Source organism: Podarcis muralis, chromosome 4 (assembly GCF_964188315.1).
Source record: "Podarcis muralis chromosome 4, rPodMur119.hap1.1, whole genome shotgun sequence".
NCBI lineage: Eukaryota > Metazoa > Chordata > Lepidosauria > Squamata > Lacertidae > Podarcis > Podarcis muralis.
In genome coordinates, this window is record NC_135658.1 from 42,166,930 (window position 1) to 42,186,163 (window position 19,234).

At 43.2% G+C, this 19,234-nt stretch overlaps 1 protein-coding gene across 1 annotated transcript; it reads left to right on the forward strand.

The window, feature by feature from the left end:
- The first annotated feature begins 253 nt into the window (after positions 1-253).
- CD101 (CD101 molecule) lies at positions 254-18,599 on the forward strand. Its single transcript, XM_077927250.1, has 9 exons — positions 254-397; positions 2,043-2,420; positions 3,183-3,599; positions 6,278-6,667; positions 9,183-9,563; positions 10,383-10,799; positions 13,602-14,015; positions 16,330-16,725; positions 18,028-18,599. Exons 1-9 carry the CDS (start codon positions 337-339, stop codon positions 18,303-18,305), a joined length of 3,132 nt encoding a protein of 1,043 aa, XP_077783376.1. The 5' UTR covers positions 254-336; the 3' UTR covers positions 18,306-18,599.
- Positions 18,600-19,234: the final 635 nt, after the last annotated feature.

Here is a 19,234-nt window from a genome sequence, read left to right on the forward strand (position 1 = left end):
AACTCAGTAGGTTTTATTTCTGAGTAGACACAGATAGATCACACATTTTCTTTAAAAATAACTTTTACCATCCCCAGACAGGATGCCTAGTGGTCAGGAATGGTGAGAGTTGTTGTCCCTGCAAGGTAACCAGTTCCTCCTCCCTGCTCTAAGTTAACGTATGTGGCTTCTTCTCTGTGTTTCTGAGAAACATTGCGTCTTCAGTCTGTCTTCTGTGAAAAGACAGGAAGCCACAACAGCATTGTGACAGACAACTTCCCCACCGTTACTGAGGCAAGGTTAGTTGCTGGAGCTCAACTAGAGAAGAGAATTCTAATCCCCGAAGAGGAAGAAAGTATGTTCTTTCTACTAACAGGACCTATCCGGTGCTTGGCAGCTGTGCTCCTCCTCCTGTCTGGTGAGTTTCATGTAATGTGTTTAGCCTTCATGGGAATATAACAGAGACAGGGAAAGGATGCATTGGACTCCAAGCCTCATCATCCATGCACATTGATCATGCTGGCTAGGGCTGTTGGGAGTTGGAGTCCAACGATATCTGGAATGCCACAAGCTCCCTACCATTGGAATACAAGAAATGCCTTGCTGTATTACAACTATGTTGACCTCCTGTGGTGTTCTGGTTGGCTACTGAAGTTTTGGATGCTTACAAAGTAGGGCATGAATGTGATGTTCCTTCATGGAACAGAAGAAGGACCTGGTGGATCAAGCCAGTGGCTCATCTAGTCTAGCGTTGTGTTTTCACAGTGGCCAACCAGATGCCTGTATTTGTTGCCATGATGGCTATGCCTGCAGATGCCTGCAGAAAACCCATAAGCAGGGCCTGAGCACAAGAGCACTGTTCCCCTCCTGGGGTTTCCAGAAGCTGGTGTTCAGAATAATTAGTGTCTCCAACCGTAGGGGCAGAGCATAGCCATCATGGGAACAAAGAGCCTTGTCCTCCTTGAATTTGGATAATCCTCTTTTCAAGCCATCCAAGTGGGTGGCCATCGCTGCCTCCTGGGGGAGCAAGCTCTATAGTTTAACAATATATTGCATGAAGTATTTTCTTTTATCTGTCCTGAATCTTCCAAAGTTCAGCTTCAGTGGATGTCCACAATTTCTAGTATTATGGGGGGGACGGGGACTTTTCTCTACAATGGTACCTCGGGTTACAGACGCTTCAGGTTACAGACTCCACTAACCCAGAAATAGTACCTCGGGTTAAGAACTTTGCTTCAGGACGAGAACAGAAATCGCTTGGCAGCAGTGGCGTAGCGTGGGGGGTGCAGGGGGGGCCGGCCGCACCGGGCGCAACATCTGGGGTTAGGGCAAATCCACAGGTTAGGGGGCACAAATCCACGGGTTAGGGGGGCGCAAATCCACGGGTTAGGGGGCGCAAATTACTTGCCTTGCCCCGGGTGCTGACAACCCACGCTACGCCACTGCTTGGCAGCGGTGGGAGGCCCCATTAGCTAAAGTGGTACCTCAGGTTAAGAACAGTTTCAGGTTAAGAACAGACCTCCAGAACGAATTAAATTCTTAACCTGAGGTACCACTGTATTCACTTTCTCCATTTTATGTATCAAAAACTTTAACAGCCCTGATCTAAAGTTATCAGCTCTCATAATAATTATATACAAACAAAAGTAGCAATTTTTAAGTAAGCTAATTTTAGATTTAGAAAAAAAAATATTTTAGTAATCCTACAGCTGGTTGCTTGTAGCTAACATCAAATGTTATAGAATCAGTTTAATTGGTTGGGCAAGAAAATTTGAAACTTTGAATATAGATGCGTGTGTGTATATAGAATATATATGTAGAGCACCTTTTTAAAAAGAAAAAGGGGGAAATGAAGAAATAAAAACACTGCATTATTTTTCATTTCACTTTTGCTCAAGCCTGTAGTATTTGTGAATTCTGATGTAAGGCTACTGAACATCAGAGTTTTGCCATTTTGCATTTCACCATTACTTTTGTCTTATTGTGTTTTGTTCAGAATGCCAGCTTTACTTGATTATATTTTGATAAACAATCTCTGCTGCCATGTTATGGTTTGCTTGCAGATCTCTGTGCAGGAGAAAGGATGGTATCCATTCAGAAAGGACTTCTATATCGAGCAAGAGGCTACCACATCACCATCTGGTGTAATGTCAGTGGTTACCAGGGACCAATGGAGCAGAATTTCGAATGGTCCATTCATCGTCCATCGGAGCCAAATAGAAAGCTGCAAATTATCAGTACAAATGATGCCTCCTTTCCTTATGCTGTCTACTCTCAGCGCGTTAGAAGTAGGGAGATCTACATAGAAAGGATCCGAGGAGATTCTGTTCTGCTGCACATCACAGAGCTCAAAGACATGGATACCGGCGAGTATGAGTGTTACACACCCAGCACAGATGCTGGTTACCTTGGGAATTATGGTGCCAAAACTAACCTTTTCGGTATGATATGACTATTTACTTAGCAGTTACCTTCAACAATCTTTGGCCCACAAAACTGATTGCGCAGCCCACCAGACAGTTCTTATAGCTTGTCAGGTGTTTAACTGCACGGCTGGATTTTGCCATTCCACGGAGGCAGCAAAAACAGAAGCTGTTCAAAAGGGCTGCCATACATGGCTGCTTGGCTCAGCTCCAATTGGAGATCGAAAGTTTGTTCAGGCTTGTGTTAGACAGCAAATGTGGATGTTTTCGAATTCAGCTGGAGAATGAGCTCCACTCTGCAACAGCTGCTAAGTAAGAGGCACTGGAATGGAGAGGCGAGACAGCGCATGTGCTTTGCTGAACTGTTCTGCCTATGACTTCTGAGGCTCCTTGGAAGGTGTGACCAAGAGTTAGGGAATCTTTATTTATAAAATCTTGTTCTTCCTTCAAGGAGCCAGGGTGGCATACATGAACTCCTAATGACTCACAACAATTGTGTGTTGAGGCAGTTTAGTCTTGAGAGGGACCTAATCCAAGATCACCTAGTACACTTCATGCTTGGGTGGGGCTCTCCCTGCTCCAAGTCCAGCACTGGTAAGGTATAAACATTCCTTAGAACCACTGATTAGTTCCTCCTAAAAAATAATCACTTCAGGGGGCTCAGTGGATGCTGGTCAGTCGCTTCTAGTCCAACCTCTTCTAAAAGAAGTGTGTGGCTCTGTATTCATCTGTGAACATCCTTCCATCTGTGTTTTCTTGTATTTCTTCATTTCATTTTAGTAATTCCAGACCTGCTTGCTGCCACCATGAGGCCACAGGCTCTCACTCGAGATCAAGGGGATTCATTAGAACTCATTTGCGAAGTGTCAACAGCTACAGTCCAACACACCCACCTCTCAGTTGGCTGGTACCTTCTTCCAGAAGGAGGCAATGGACAAGCCCAGAGGATCCTTTCCCTGTCCAGAGATTTTGTCTTACTACCAGGATCCTCTTACAATCAGAGGTTTTCCTCAGGAGATATCAGGCTAGACAAAATTGGGGGCAGAGAATATAAGCTCTCCATTGTCAGCGTACAACCCTCAGACCAGGGGGAAGTGTACTGTGAGGCAGTGGAGTGGATTCAAGATCCCGATGAAACTTGGAAAGATATTGCCCGGAAACAGACAGACAAAACATCACTGACCATCAGAAGCCTGGGTAAGAGTTGTATTTTCTACCCGTCATATATCCTGCCATTCCTGAAAGAGGCTATGAGCTACTTGAGAGCCCGTGGGAGAGTAATTGTCTATGTATTTTTCCAGCAAATGCACACAATTAACTTGATTCGCCATTTTACTCCAAGCCTTCTATACAGCTCTGACAGGCTTCGCATCCCAAAAACAAATATTTGATTCCATACAACAAGAGGGGAAAGAAATTCAAAAATGCAAGAGAGGCCATTTTTTATTATTGAAAATGTAAACAAGTTTAGAACAGTACTCCTTCACCAATTTGTAAAAGTTGCTTAGGAATCTTTATTGCTTGGAATGCAAACTTTGTAACTAATTCAGTTATGTGAGATGGTGTTATCTGTGAGAAGGAAGGCTGTATATTTTACTCTAAAGACCTTCCTGGGAAGGGCACAATAAAATAAAATTTAATTTGCAGCTGATGATCTCCTTGGAGCCAGCTGGAGCATCAAAAAGTAGCATTATGTATAAACAACTCTGGCTTTTTCATTTACCAGTTTGTCAGTGCTTCTTTATATAATCAGCCATTCTGGATTGCTGTTGTTGTTTTTTAAAGTTAACATTTTGCTGTTCTAAGCTACTGTAATAAAGCTACGGAAGAATGAAAGAGAAAAGCACTCCATCTATGCAAAGAGAAAAGAGACTGTCTGCTCTGTCAGATCCAGGTGTGGCTCATCCTATTAACATCCTGGAGTGTGGGGAGGAATCAAGGACCATACATCATGCAGACATAAACCATGAGACTGGCTAAATAATACATGGTGCTTAACGCAAATACTACTGATGATGATGATAAAGTGGTAGTTTAGGTTTATTTTTTTTTTCACTCTTTCAGTTGCTACAGCTGTGCTGCTGCTGAAATGTGATCCTCCTACACTAGGGAATTGAAAGCTAGCTGGCTGATTCTGTTCTGCTTCTTTTCACTTTCGGCTAGTTCTTCTTTGTCTCAGCACCAACAGCTTCTGTGGATCACGAAAATCATGTAGCGTTTCAAGCAAGAGGGCGGCAGGAGACCCAGCTCGCTTCCTAGTCCAGCCACTGCCAAGGCAGATTGTGGTCTCTTCTGCAGCACGGCTGTGTATTGTAGGGATTGGGGAGGGAAGTATTGATGTAACAGGGAACAGGACAAAGTTCGAGTGCTGGAATAGAGACCTGCTCACCCCTTGTGCTAATCAGAGGATTTAACACCAAATCCTGCACCTTGGTACATACCTAGCACCAGTGCATTAGGCAAATGGATTCTATAATTGCCTCTTTCCACGTAACATTTATTGAAATTCTATATCCTCCTCCCCTCTGCCAGCTCCCCATTTGTCGAATTACAATCTGTTGAGCTCTGCTGTGGGATTAGTGCTGCAAGAACATGGAGAAAGGGATGGGATGCCTTCCCACATCCTCATTCACCCCAGGGGAGCTGCAACCTAAATTGAAGAGCACGCAGCACACACCCTGTCTCAACAAGAGCGATGCTTTTTTAACCCACTTCCAGGCTGAAACACGTTATGCCACGTTGTTGGCATAAGATATTCAGTAAATATTTGTGAATGGCAAACGTTTGTTCGGGATTTCTGCTCTGAATTATTTATGCGCCTGCATTCAATGCCTTGGATAATTTATGCGCAGTAAGCAATTAGACCAGCGGCTCAAGCTATGATTAGCTGCAGTGCCTTGGCCTTTGGGTGCATGGAGCGAGAGCTCTGAAACTGCACTGATATTAGGGAATGCACAGCACAGGGGCACAGGAGATGTAAGAAGCTTCCTTGCACTGAGTCAGGTCACTGGTCAGTATTGTCTACGCCAACCTTTGCCAACCTGGTGCCCCCAGATGTTGTTGGACTACTATTCTCATCAGCCCCAGCCAACACATGCTGACTGGGGCTAATGGGAGTTGTAGTCCAAGAACATTGGAGAGTCACATTTTCAGGAAGAAGGTCCTCCAGGACTCGCAGCCAAGATGGTCTTTGAATGTCAGTATTCCTAGGAAGAAGGCAGAGTACAGGGTGGGAAAGTTGCCAAAACTGCCCTGGTTTCATGGCTGTAGCTTAAACAAGGGAAGCTGATTTTTGCACATCACATTTTAGCCCCCTTCAGCCTCTTGCTTTCATGCTGGAAATCATAGAATTGTAGAGTTGGAAGGGACCCCTGCAATGCAGGAACCACAACTAAAGCATCCATGACAGATGGCCATCCAGCCTCTGCTTAAAATCCTTCAAGGAAGGAGAGTCCATAACCTCCCGAGGGAGACTTTCTTACAGTCAAACAGCTCTTCCTGTCAGAAAGTTATTCCTGATGTTTAGTCAGAATCTCCTTTGTCGTAACTTGAAGCCATTGGTTTGGGCCCTACCCTCTGGAGCTGGAGAAAAGAGCTTGCTCCATCCTCTATGTAGATATTTGAAGATGGCTATCATCCCTTCTCTCAGTCTCTTCTTTGCCAGGCAAAAAATACCAAACTCCCTCAACCATTCCCCATAAAGACATTCAGATCCTTTATAAATTTAGACTTAATCTAATTGCTGGAGGAAGATGCCCATGAAAATATGTCACACATCAAGTATGGTATACTCCTGCTTATTGCACTAAAGATACCACCTGAAAGGCAAAATTGAATCTGGACTTAACTATCTCTGCTGCTTTATATTTTCACAGATCAAAATTTTGATGTTGACATCTCTGTTGCTAAGAGGTCTCTCCTGGAAGGGGAAGCCTTGCAGATCAACTGCTCTGTGAAAGCCCAGAATACGCAAAACAGATGGTTCCAGGTGGTTTGGCGCCATCACGGTATGGTGATGGCTAGTCTCGATCATTATGGCACCTTGTCTTTTCGAAATGACAATGAGGAAAGGTATACTGTGGGAAACCTCCTAGTGAAGAAGCAGAGCAATGATAAGTACATCCTCAGAATCAACAAGGCGGAACTGAAGGACAAAGGCACCTATAGCTGTTTCGTTTCTGAACTTGGGCGGACTCCCACTGGCTCCTTTGCTATCGCACAACAAAAGTCTTCATCGGCCATTGATATAGATGTGAAGCCTAGAGGTCAGTCATGCCAAACACTTTTCCTCCAAACAAAATATGGGAATAGCCCCTGGGCTGGGGTTCACTGATGCCCTTTGCTAGCATACTCTAAACCAAAACTCCCAGGTATATTAGACCATTCTGTAGCATAAGGAAGACCAGTGCTTCTCTTCTAAAAACAAGGCTCCAGTAACCTTGAGTACCCCCAGAAAAAAAGCACTGGGGCAATCCAACATTAAAAGAAGTCATTCAGAACTGACCAGAGACTCCAAATTTTGCAATCAAACACCAGTCTCCAAAATCCTATGGGAGAGGTGAATTGTGCAACTATAACAATTTAAGGCTTAAGATGGTGAACAATGAGTGTGTCCTTTTCTATATACCATCTTTCCATTGTGGGCTACAGATAGAAAATAGGAAGTGGTTTGAGAGCAGTATCTCTTCCTCTGTGGTGTAAGCCATTTCCTGACATTACCTTTAGACAAACACATTTGACAGCTTTTCGAAACACTACAAATTCCTGCTTATCAGGGATAGCTGGATGTACAAGTGCACTAGTATCCCACTTTCAAAAATGATTTCATATTTGGGGGGGGCGGGGACTGCTGCCTGTATCCAGCCTTAGTTTGCAAAGTGGGAATAGACTGGTGACATCATCACCACTCCAGACTGTCTCTCAAGTTTTTCTTCATTAGTTAAGGATTCCATTCTAATGCTTTCACTATTTCCCCATTTTTCTCCCTATGTACCTCTTTGTTCCATGATTTCCTGTCCTATTTCTGTGGGCCTTTTTACAAAGCTGTGCAGCTTCAAGTGTGCTCCTTGAAAAAAAATAAAAATCTGGCAAACTGCTGTTGAAAATTTGCATGAGGCAACTATACAGGAATGTCTGTGGTCCAGGAATAGATGAAAGTTTCATTCAGGATAAAGCTCCTATTCCCTTCAATCTCATGAACACCCGTGCCTTCAAGTTAGATTTATGTAGTATACGATAGCTTATTTCAGTGTTCAGGGGCATATATGCTTTTGTTCCTTTTTTTAAAGTTTTGTGATGGAGGAATTGGGAAAGAGTAACCAACATGAGCATACTAGTTTTCTAACCCTTCTGGTCTGATCATGAAGTCTTCCTTCCCATCGCTGAAAACTCTACATCTCCATAGCTCTACAATTCAGTGATAAAGAACATTTTTTAAATTGTGAAGTTCCTTCTTTGACGAGTAGCATTTGCATTTGACAAATGAAAATGGATACCAAGGGATGTTTAGATTCTTGTCTCATTAAATTCTGCCTACTGTTCCTATAATACTATTATTTGATTGATTATTTAATTTTGCTATCCCACATGTCTCCAACAATATCAGGGCAGCATACATGATTCTATTTCCTCCTCCTTTCTATTCACAACAGGCCTGTAAAGTAAGCTAGGTGGAGAATGACTCAAGGTCACCCAGTGGGAATTTGACCTCTAATCTCTCCACCAATCCAACGACTCCATCAGCTTCAGCTGTGCCCCTACCTGGGTAGGGATAGTCTAGCTATTGTTGTCTATGCACTTTTAACCCCTAAGTTAGATTAGTGCATTGCATTATACATAGGGCTGCCTCTGAAGCCGGTGCAGAAACTTCAGCTGGGGCAGAATTTGGTGGTCAGGTTGCTCACTGGGAGCAGGAATGTCCAGCTGATGATTCCTCAGGATCATTGGCAGTCTGGATATGTGCTGGAGGGTTCAGCTTCTCTTGGGTCCTCATTGAAAGGAATCTCAGGTTTGAGGTTTAGACACAGCTGAATTATGGCCATGTTGGATGAGGAGCTCGAGATGTTTGGCATCCATTTTAAGTCATCTGTTTCAGACCTCCTTCTCAAAATGAGGAGAAGACCAGTTCTGCAACACTTTGTAACCATATTACTGCCAAAGAGCAAGGGCATAGATTGTAGGAGACAGTAGAGTTCTCAGCCATGGTGATCTGGTAAAACCAAGGAATTTGGTGATCTCGGTGTTAAGGAAAACAACAAGTCAGGAACCAAAAAGCCACCTAGTGAGAGAGGGCGAGTCCCTTAGTCTCTTCATGCCTTACATTTCGTCCTATGGAGAAATGAGCTCAGTGTGAGAAGATCTTAACACATGATGGTATATAAGAACATAGTATGAGTTGTCTGACACCAATGGCCAATCTAGTCGAGCCTCCTGTTCTCACAGTGACCTTTGAGAGGCCTTAAAGCAGAACCTGAGCACAACAGCACACTCTCCACTAGTGATTCCCAGCAACTGGCATTTAGAAGAAAACTGTCTCCATCAGTGGCGATAAAGATATGGATGATCTCTATACAGAAAAGACGACATGTATCAGACGGGAAACGTAGAGGACATGTGTCAATGAAACTTTCCCATTAACAAGTTAGAATGCTCAGTAGAAAACTAAGATGATCTTCTATGAAACAGATAGTGTCAAAATGCAAACCTATTCTGTGTCTTCTTCCCTCTTTCCCTTTGATTCAGATTTATCCATCTATATAACCCGTTGTGTTTTGTTCACAGAAAGCCACTTGCAGCTGTTTGTGTGGGTCAATAAGAAACAAATAATGGAAGGAGAAACTTTGGTTTTCAGCTGTAATGTGAGTATAGGTGCAAATTCACTGTCTGTGAACTGGTGGCATATCCAGAGGGACAGAGATCCTCCACAGCTCATAGCCAGCCTGGAACAAAATGGCAGACTAAAGATAGGTGCTTCTTACTTGGAGCGCAGTGCTCATGGTGAGCTCAGGTTAGAGAAGAGGGACCCTTCCACGTTTACCTTGACCATCTACAACACTTTAGCCACAAAGGATACAGGGCTGTATCGCTGTGAAGTGACAGAGTGGTTCGGGAGCAGGAGCTGGAAACACACACAGGAAATCTCAACAAGAGTTGAACCACTGGGTAAGTTCATCCTATAGCCTTTCCCTTTCACATACTTCTAGCTATCCTGTCTAATTATCCAAGCTAAATGTTATACGCAACATGACAGCTCTTTAAGCACACATATATGTCTTTGGAAAGAGACCGTAGCTCATTGGTAAAGCTTGCCTTGAATTCAGACAGTCCCAGGTTCAATCAGAGCATCTGTTTCAAAGGATCAGGTAGCAGGTGGTATCACAGGCCTCTGCCCGAGACCCCAAAGAACCACTCCCATTCAGAGTGGACAGGACTGGATTAGATGAACTGACCCAGCCCTAGTACAAGACAAGGGCGGTATATGAACCCAGTGGTCTGACTTCCTAATGCTGTGTTGCAGAGATATAAAGTACTCCTGGAACATCATTCCTCCTTCTGTGAACAGTCTATAACTGAGCTGGGTTATTTCTTGCTAAGCCCAAGGCAATGCTTTTGTGATTTTGACTCAGTTGACTTGGAAGCAATCCAGGTCAGCAAACATCTATTCAACAGAATGGGTGTGATATGATAGAGAATATAATATTTTATGACATCTGTCCTTACCTCAGCAGTGAGACTTTCTAGACAAGTAGTGAGTAGTGATCACTCACTGTAGCACAAGATGTTAGGGAAAATATTGTCTCTCTTTAAGTAACTGAGACTCTGATAGCAACTACTGTATGTTGGCTACTACAGGTGTAATGTTCAAAATAGTCCGGTGAGCAAGACTTTCCTACAAATAGAAATTTGATGACATTTGGTAGAGAGATTGACAAGGTATCTCTGGTGTTGATGTAATGTCCTCAATTTTCTCTGGCTTAACAGGGCAGAATTTGAAAGCTATACTGAGTAGCAGAGTTCCAAATGTAAAACTGCAGGAAGACCTTGTACTGTTCTGCAAGGTGGCTGGTAATGATGACATCACCAACAATGTGCCAGTCTCCATCACCTGGCTATTCCAGCCTCACTTGAAGCTGAGTGGCTATCAGCAAGTGGTCAAAGCCACCGCAAGAGGCACCATCGAATGGGGATTGGCGTTTATGCAATTTGAGAAGAAAACCAAGATTACAAAATCCTCTTCTTTATCCCAACTCCTTATCCACAGTGTCACATGGCAAGAGAGAGGGATGTATAAGTGTGAAGTTGAAATCTGGAGAAACTCACAGGATGCCAGAAATTTGTCTGCAATAGCGGCTTCTGTGCTATCCTCTAATCCTGTGGAGATCAAGGTCACCCAACCAGGTAGGTGTTTAGAAACCATTGTCAGCCTAACCTTTTCCTTTTGCAACAGTATTAGCCACTGTCTTCTAGGAAGCGTCTCTCATAAGTCTTGGTGGATGACTCAGATCACCGTTCAATATGTTGAATGCAATAGATTTTATTTTGCCCCATAGTGTTGACTGTCTTTTCCCAAACATATCCAAGACTCTGCCCTACTTTATGACATTTGTATTAAATTTTTCTATTTTATTTAAATTTCCAACCAGCTTTATGAATGGATAATCCCTAAAATCCCTCCAACGATGTATAAGGGAGCACTGATAAAAGACATACCCTTGGTTGTATCAAGAGCTCAGTGTAGACCCATTGAAACTAATGAACCGAAGTTTCATTTTTATTTATTTATTCATTTTCACTCTGAGTAGCACAAGTATTGGATACAAGCCACTATTCCCATCTCAGTGATTTGGTTACTTCTGTTCTCAAATTTGCTAAATGTGTTTATTGTTTTTAAATGTTTTTATAGATTACTTTGAGTTCTTTTTAAATGCATTAAACGTGTTCTGAATTTATTTTTAATTGTCACGTATCAGTGATGGTTCTGCCGCCATAGGCTCCTTTAGAAAGAAGGACAGAATATACATTTAATAAAATAAACAAAAATAAAATAAAGCCCCTTTTGTGAAAGCAACCCCCCCCCCCCTTTCTTCTGTTTGCAAGAACAGGCAATAAGTTAAGATGCTAGAGGAAGCTGATAACTTCTTACCACACGTCTGACCAATGCTGTGGAAAGGGGAGACGTTTTGAAATGACTCATACTAGGGGTTTTGCACCCACAGTGGGTAGACAATATTTTTTGCAGAAATGCACCCGATGACAGCCTGCTCATATAATGGGAAGCAGCTGCTGGGTTCTTTTGCATACTTCACTTGCCACCGCAAAGAGAAGAGACTGCACTGTCAGCAGCCGGGTTCAAAGCAAGAGAAGGAACTTGGAGATTGTGCTCAGTTAATTAAATTGAAGTGGGTTCTGATTTCTCCTTTCAAGTCATCTCTCTTTAGCAAGGCCACTGTGGGTGACAAGAAACTTAAAAGAAAGAGCTTGGCTATCCTTAGCAAGATCTGCTTTGGGGGGAAAACTGTAGCAGGTTTTTGTAATCGGCATCTTCGGATGAAAATCAAGTGCAGAGCTCTGAGATCTAATGAGAATATTGGAAGCAGGATAGGATGCCCTTATTACAGCCTTTTCCAAGAATCCTTTCTCTGTGCTCTTGAAAGCGATTCAGACGCTATCCGTGATACTTCCTTGAGAGAAGCCAACAACCCATGCAGTCCTTTCCACAATCCCTTGTGGGTTTTCCTTTTGCTATAGTCTACAACTTCATTGCTGATGAGGCACAATGTGAAAACCATTAAGATGCTATTTCCACTTGCTGGAAAGGTTAACAAGCCAAATCATAGAATTGTAGAGTTGGGCTCCAAGGGTCATCTAGTCCAACCCCCTGCAATGCCAGAATCACAACTAAAGCATCCATGACAGATGGCCATTCAATCTCTGCTTAAAAACAGCCAAGGAAGAAGAGTTCACAACTTCCTGAGGGAGACCATTCCACTATCGATCAGCTCTTACTGTCAAAAAGTTCTTCCTAATATTTAATAGGGTTCTCGTTTCTTGCTGTTTGAATCCATTGGTTCAGGTCCTACTCTCTGGAGCAGCAGAAAGCTTGTTCCATGAATTATTGTATTTTAATCTTTTGTTGGAAGCCGCCCAGAGTGGCTGGGGAAACCCAGCCAGATGGGCGGGGTATAAATAATAAATCATCATCTTCCGTGTGGAAGCCCTTGAGATATTTGAAGATGGCTCTCATTTCACCTCTCACTCTCCTCTTTTCCAGGCTAAACATACCCAACTCCCTCAAGCACTTCTCATAAGGCTTGGAAGCACCCAACATACCTTCTCTGATCATTTCACTTAGGCAGCTGTAAATCATTTTGCAGGAATGTGACGGGCAAGATTAGGATTAAAATGAAAGGCAGGGCACGTAAGGAAGGAGGAATAAGGAGATGGACATACAGCTGCTCTGAATGAGAGAAGATCGTAAAATGGATAATAATGAAGATGGTGCTCAGTTATTTTCCAGATCTCTCTGAACATCTTCCTTTCTATGCAGTCAGAACTCTCCCATTTATGTCACAGATAGTTTTAAAATCTCAACAGAGCAAAAACTAAAGTGGAGGCAGAGTTACATTCAGCAGGAATTTGCAACAATTTATGATATGCATATAATTCCTTTTATGATTTGACTTTTTGGGTGAGCCTAGCCCACATTATATAATCATTGCTAAAGGTTTAAGAATGGGGGGCAGTACTTTCTTTCTAGTACCTCTGAATAAAGTGCTGATTTCTAAAGCTTTCTATGGAGCAAATATGCGTGTTAAAAGAGGTTCTAAAATGTAAAGAGAAGTGCAGCAAATTAAAATGTGCTGGAATCCTGAAACCCAGATGGGAACTCACTCTTTTTTTTTTTTTAAGGATATGAATGAATCATGGTCTTCATAAGAGCTTGAACAAAATTGTTTGGCCTGTGTTCCACAAAATTTATATTTGATTAGATTGTTTTTTGTAATATATTCAGTTAATTTAAATACTGTTTCACATTTCAATATACATTTTAAGTAGTTTAGAACAAAAAAAATCAGCATAATTCTACATTCAAAATTAAGCAAAGTTGCTATGATTACTTATTATATTGTTATTATTCCTCATTTTGATAATGGTGTCAATATTAGCTAGTAACAACCATTTCTATGCCTTTTATTCTAGAAAGCAATCTAAGACTCAACATGGATATAAAGTCTTTGGAAATCACTAGCAATGAAGATGTAAGAATTGATTGCAGAATCAGGTCATGGACCAATGAGAATTCTCGGTTAGGAGTTGCCTGGTATTTTCTCCCATTTTCTCCCACGAATTCAGTTCCACTGCTGATTGTAAGAACGAATTACACTAACATATTGGAATATGGGGAGGCATTCAGTTCTCTGCATCAGAAATCCAGGTTTCATAACAAGAGGGTCTCCAGCCACCTGTACCAGCTGCTTATTCTGTCAGGGGGTTATGATGCCCATGGCGAATATTACTGCGTAGTAGATGAATGGATCTGGTTAGCAGATGGGGGCTGGTACAAACTTGGAACGATGGAATCTGGAAAAACCACACTAAATTTCAAGTTTTCAGGTAACCGACTTTATTTATTCATGGATCTTTTAGATGAGAGTAGCCAACATGGTGCATTTGGGATGTTTTGGCACTGAAATGACAAGAGATTCTGCCATTCCCTCTCCCCGCCCTCAGGGTGGTTCAGCTGAGCTGGGCACCATTGCAGAAATGGGAGGACTGGCACAAAACATTGGGCTGCCTGAGAAGATTAGACCACTCATCACTGTGCTTATCTCTGCCTACTCCTGGCTTAGCTCTTTGGCGGCATGCTGGGGACCTCAGTGCCACTCTCTGAGGGGGGCACAGGGAATAAGGTCACAATGGAGAGTGTCTGCCCATGAAAGCAGCAGATGCATTTTTAAACTGGCTTTAAATATTTACTTTAACCCAGGCTTCCTCAACCTCGGCCCTCCAGATGTTTTGGGCCTACAACTCCCATGATCCCTAGCTAGCAGGACCAGTGGTCAGGGATGATGGGAATTGTAGTCTCCAAACATCTGGAGGGCCGAGGTTGAGGAAGCCTGCTTCAACCATTTAATCAACTCTGCTTGTCTCTGTAATGGTATCCCGAGCTACAAAGCCATTTTTCTTGCTTTTGAGTCTTATATTGGCACATTACTGCCTTTAAAACTTGATTCTTTTATAAATTAACATCACCATCACAAGAGTCATGCTGGCTCTCCGGAGCAGAGACACTAACATTGGTTCATCATTGGTCTGTTTCAAATCCCACAAATAAGCAGGGCATTACTATCGCCAATGCAATTGTGTTTGTGTGTATGCAATTGCCTCCAGTAAAGATCCCCAAAGTCAATACTCTTAATTCCCCCAATTTAGTGCATTCACCTTTGTTCTACCTTTTGCATTAACATTACATGCCCCAGGCATTGTTGTTGTTAGATACAAACAGCAAACTGAGATGCCTGCTTGCAAGTAGGTCTCCGCCTGCTTTTTGAAATGATAGATCTCCCAGGTATATGGCCTAATAATTTGTTGTTATAAACAGCCACTCCAATATTTGAGCAGACTGCACAGATGGCGCTGTGGGTTAAACCACAGAGCCTAGGACTTGCCGATCAGAAGGTCGGCAGTTCGAATCCCCGCGACGGGGTGAGCTCCCGTTGCTCAGTCCCTGCTCCTGCCAACCTAGCAGTTTGAAAGCACGGCAAAGTGCAAGTAGATAAATAGGTACCGCTCTGGCGGGAAGGTAAACGGCGTTGCCATGTGCTGCTCTGGTTCGCCAGAAGTGGCTTAGTCATGCTGGCCACATGACCCGGAAGCTGTACACTGGCCGCCTCAGCCAATAATGCGAGATTAGCACCACAACCCCAGAGTTGGTCACGACTGGACCTAATGGTCAGGGGTCCCTTTACCTTTACCTTTACTCATGAGTACATCCAAATCTTTGTCTAGACATTGTAGGGGAGTTATGAACCCTTTAAGAAGGTGATGACTTATCCCTCAATATCTCTGACTCCAGCAAGACACACAGGGCCCCTTCCAGACTGGTGTTTGATTGTGTGTGTATTCTGCAACATCTATGTGATGTAATACCAGTGCATTGGCAGTGGATTCATTCTGCTTTGGTTTGTTCTGCAATGTTTTTCCCCATTCTAGCACATTATTGCTGTCTGGAGGGGTTATAGCACAACAAAAGCAGGATAAAAACAAACCAGAACATTTGTAATATAAAAAAAATATTGTGGGATTTCAGCAGGAAGCTATAGGATCTCCACTGACTGGAAGTGAAGCTCCAAAACCTTTGCAGGTGCAAACAGTATTGAAAGTGGAATTGCATTAGACCATCCAGAACCATCTCAGCAATTGGGCAAACTGAGGTTGCTGAGGTTTTTGAGGTGCCAGCCCCACGGGCATCCTGCCTGCCCTGCCAGCTGGGCAGAAGTGGTGTTGGTATCGGCCAAAATCATGTGAGAACTTGTGCAGTGTAGAATTTGGACAATATCTCACCCATAATTGGCACTGATGCTGATGCTGCTTCTCCACCAGCGACTGAGCCGGCAGCATAGGCAGAGAAGCAGCACAGGTGGCAGCAGGTCTGGCGGCAGTGGCAGGGTAGGATAGCACTTCTTGTTTTGCCCCGCTGCTCCTGAGACTGCCCCGAGAGCATCATGTGTGCAAATCATCATGTATGCACACACCAAAAGCTGTCTGGAGGGGCCCACAAAGTGTAGCTTGGACCAGCTATTTCTGGTATGTCCCGGGACAATTCCTAGGATTGGGGAATGCATAGTGCCAATCGGAGTGATTAGAGGTGTGACGTAATATGCCAAATAACATTTTCTTTTTCTTTCTTATTTTGGTTCTCCCCCAGAAAATAAGCCACTCGTTGAAAGAACGAACCACAGCATCACTGTCACCGAAAATGAGGACGTGACCTTGAACTGTACCCTGCAGAGGCCATTCCAGCCCACCTCCCACTTCTCCATCAGTTGGTTCAGAGTGTCAGAACAGTCCAATACGGAAACCCTGGTGCATATGAAAGGCAATGGCATCCTTGACTACGGTAATGGCACAATGGCAAGGAGGCTGCACCCCCACTGCCCTTCTGTGGGCGATTTTCTTCTGATCCTGCAGAATGTGGAGAAGGATGATGCTGGGCTGTTCTACTGCCGGGTGGAAGAGTTCAAGGCTGTCGACTGCAGTGCTGCAGGAGCAAAACATGAATGGGGTGAATCAGGATTCAGCAAGCTAGTTGTACTCCCTTCAGGTAATGCTGATCTGACTCCTGGGTGCATGTCAGTGCTGAACTCTCCAGCCTTATACCTGGTTTAAAGGCGATCCTTACCCTCTTTAGACAGTTCAGATTGGGGAAAGTAAACACATAAGAGGAAGCATTTGGGCACACTAGCTCCACCCCCTTCACATTTATTCCATTCACTTTCCATCTTGTGAAATCAAAAAGGGGTCACCAAACACTGGGGATGAAGAAGGAACAGGAGGGCTTAATTATAGAGTTGGGATGTGGCAAGGCAATAGGAAGAAGAGTAGTAGTAATGGGTTCTTCTGTAAGAACATTAGAAGAACCTGCTGGATGAGGCCAATGGTCCATCTAGTCCAGCATCCTTTTCTCAATGTGACCAATCAGGTGTCTAAGGGAAGCCAGACAGCAGAATCTGAGCACAACACTACTCTCTTCTTTTAAGCCGAATTTCAGTGGCAGGTTAGAGATCCTATGGGTGTCAGGAAAGGCCTCTGCAGGGACTTTAGTAACTGCTGGTGCCCCTTGGTGACCCCTTTTGATTGATCAACATAGTAGGTAGACAAGGCTTACACATTTGGAGCACAGAAAGGAGACAGAAGGTTTGTTTTGCTACTATTGTTATAAAGTGGGGCCAAAAGACCAAGCAATCAATAAGTGGAAGCTCCAATGAGTGTTGGAGCAACTAACTTCCCCCTATCATACACTGAGAATGAATAGATGTAGAAAAATGAACAGTGTAAATAAATACCAAAAGAGAGGCAATACTTTTCCATAGCCGCTTCCAGTCTCTGCTGAGTCTTCTTATAACAGTCCCATGGTGTCAAATTGGCTAATAAATTCCAGTTCATGATTTTTAGTGCAGTATGGTAACTTTAAGTTCTGCCCAATAATGTCTTAGGAGACTGAAATGCTATCCTAGTGGTTTGTGTCTCCTTTTATGCGATCTCACGCAGTTTTTTACCTGGCCTATGAAAATGGGAGAAGCACATTGCCTGCAGTTAAGGGCAAATTCTAAAACAGTGCTAAAATGGCAGTGCAGACACATTCCAAGAATGGAAAGGTGACAATCCATGCCATGTATTGTGCACGTGATCTAAATATAACTACTCAGTCACAGACGTTTCACTTTTGCATATCTGTTAGAATGGGTGATAATGAAGATTCTGAAAATATTTTTTTAAAGATGTATTCAACATATATTAAAATGCATGGTTTTTAAAAGATGTATTCAACCTTTTTGCAGCCTGCATAGATGCAGGAAATTCAAGAATGAACAGCTATGTTTTCACCCTGTTTCCCTCCCTGCAGTGTCAACCAGTTCCACCCAGATCTGTTCTTCTCCGCCGCTATTCCGTTTCCTCGTATTCTACCCTCTGGTCCTGTTTGCTATCCTGGTGGCTGCCTTCCTCGTCTGGCACTTCAAAAAGAAATGTGCTCAGAAGAACAAACTGAATCTGTGGGAAGAGAAGACATCTGTTGAAGCTGCTGAGATGGTGGCACCATCCCATTCCAAGCTCAGTTCCGAAAGCCACAATGACATAGTGGAGGGAGAAACCAATCGTCTCAAGGGTAATGAAGAGGACTGACCATTTGTTGAAGAGTGAACAGAGGCATTTTGTGCTGCATTGAATTCTGATGACTTTGGGGGAGGCTTCTCTTTAGCACTCAATCAGAGCAAATGGCAATTTGGGTTCTCCCGAGACAGACAGATGCCAACAGCTGATGTTGGAGGCTATCTCCATTCTCGTTGTTGGTTTGACTTACAGCTCCCTCCCCTCTTTTCTTCTTCTTCTTCCTATACTTTTTGACTCTGCAGATCTTCACAAACAGGTACAGTATTTAGCAGCAGGAAGTTTTATTCGACAATCTAGAACTTGCCTCTAGATCAGTGTTTCCCAACCTTGGGCCTCCAGCTGTTTTTGGACTACAACTCCCATCATCCCTAGCTAGCAAGACCAGTGGTCAGGGATGATGGGAATTGTAGTTCAAAAACAGCTGGAGGCCCAAGGTTGGGAAACACTGCTCTAGATAGTGTGAAGTGAACTCTGTTCCTTCTCAGGCAGCGCATGGGAATGAATTCCTGGCTCAGTGCTTCTTTTAAATGAAATTGTTACTCGTGGGGCACAAACTCAACACGGTACTTTTTTAACCATGCAGAGAGGCACTTTTAACCTTTCATAAAAAGACATAATAAAGCAATAATGCCATGGATGTATTTCAGCATTAAATTTAAAGACGGTTAGCACTTAAATTCCCGCTGCCTTTCTCCCATTCTAATTCTATTCTCTGCTGACCCTGCACAGTTTTATGAAGCTCAGATTTAAGGTGATTCACTGTGGGTTTTTAAACAAGACTCAAGACAGCACAGACACACAAATATCCCCTCTTAATCTCTTTCATGGACACACTGAGACATATTCCAGAAGAACTGAACATTTAGAATACACACTTTATCAACATTTTGTAGCGGTTAGAGAGTTGGACTAGGACCTGGGACACCATGACTCAGATGCCC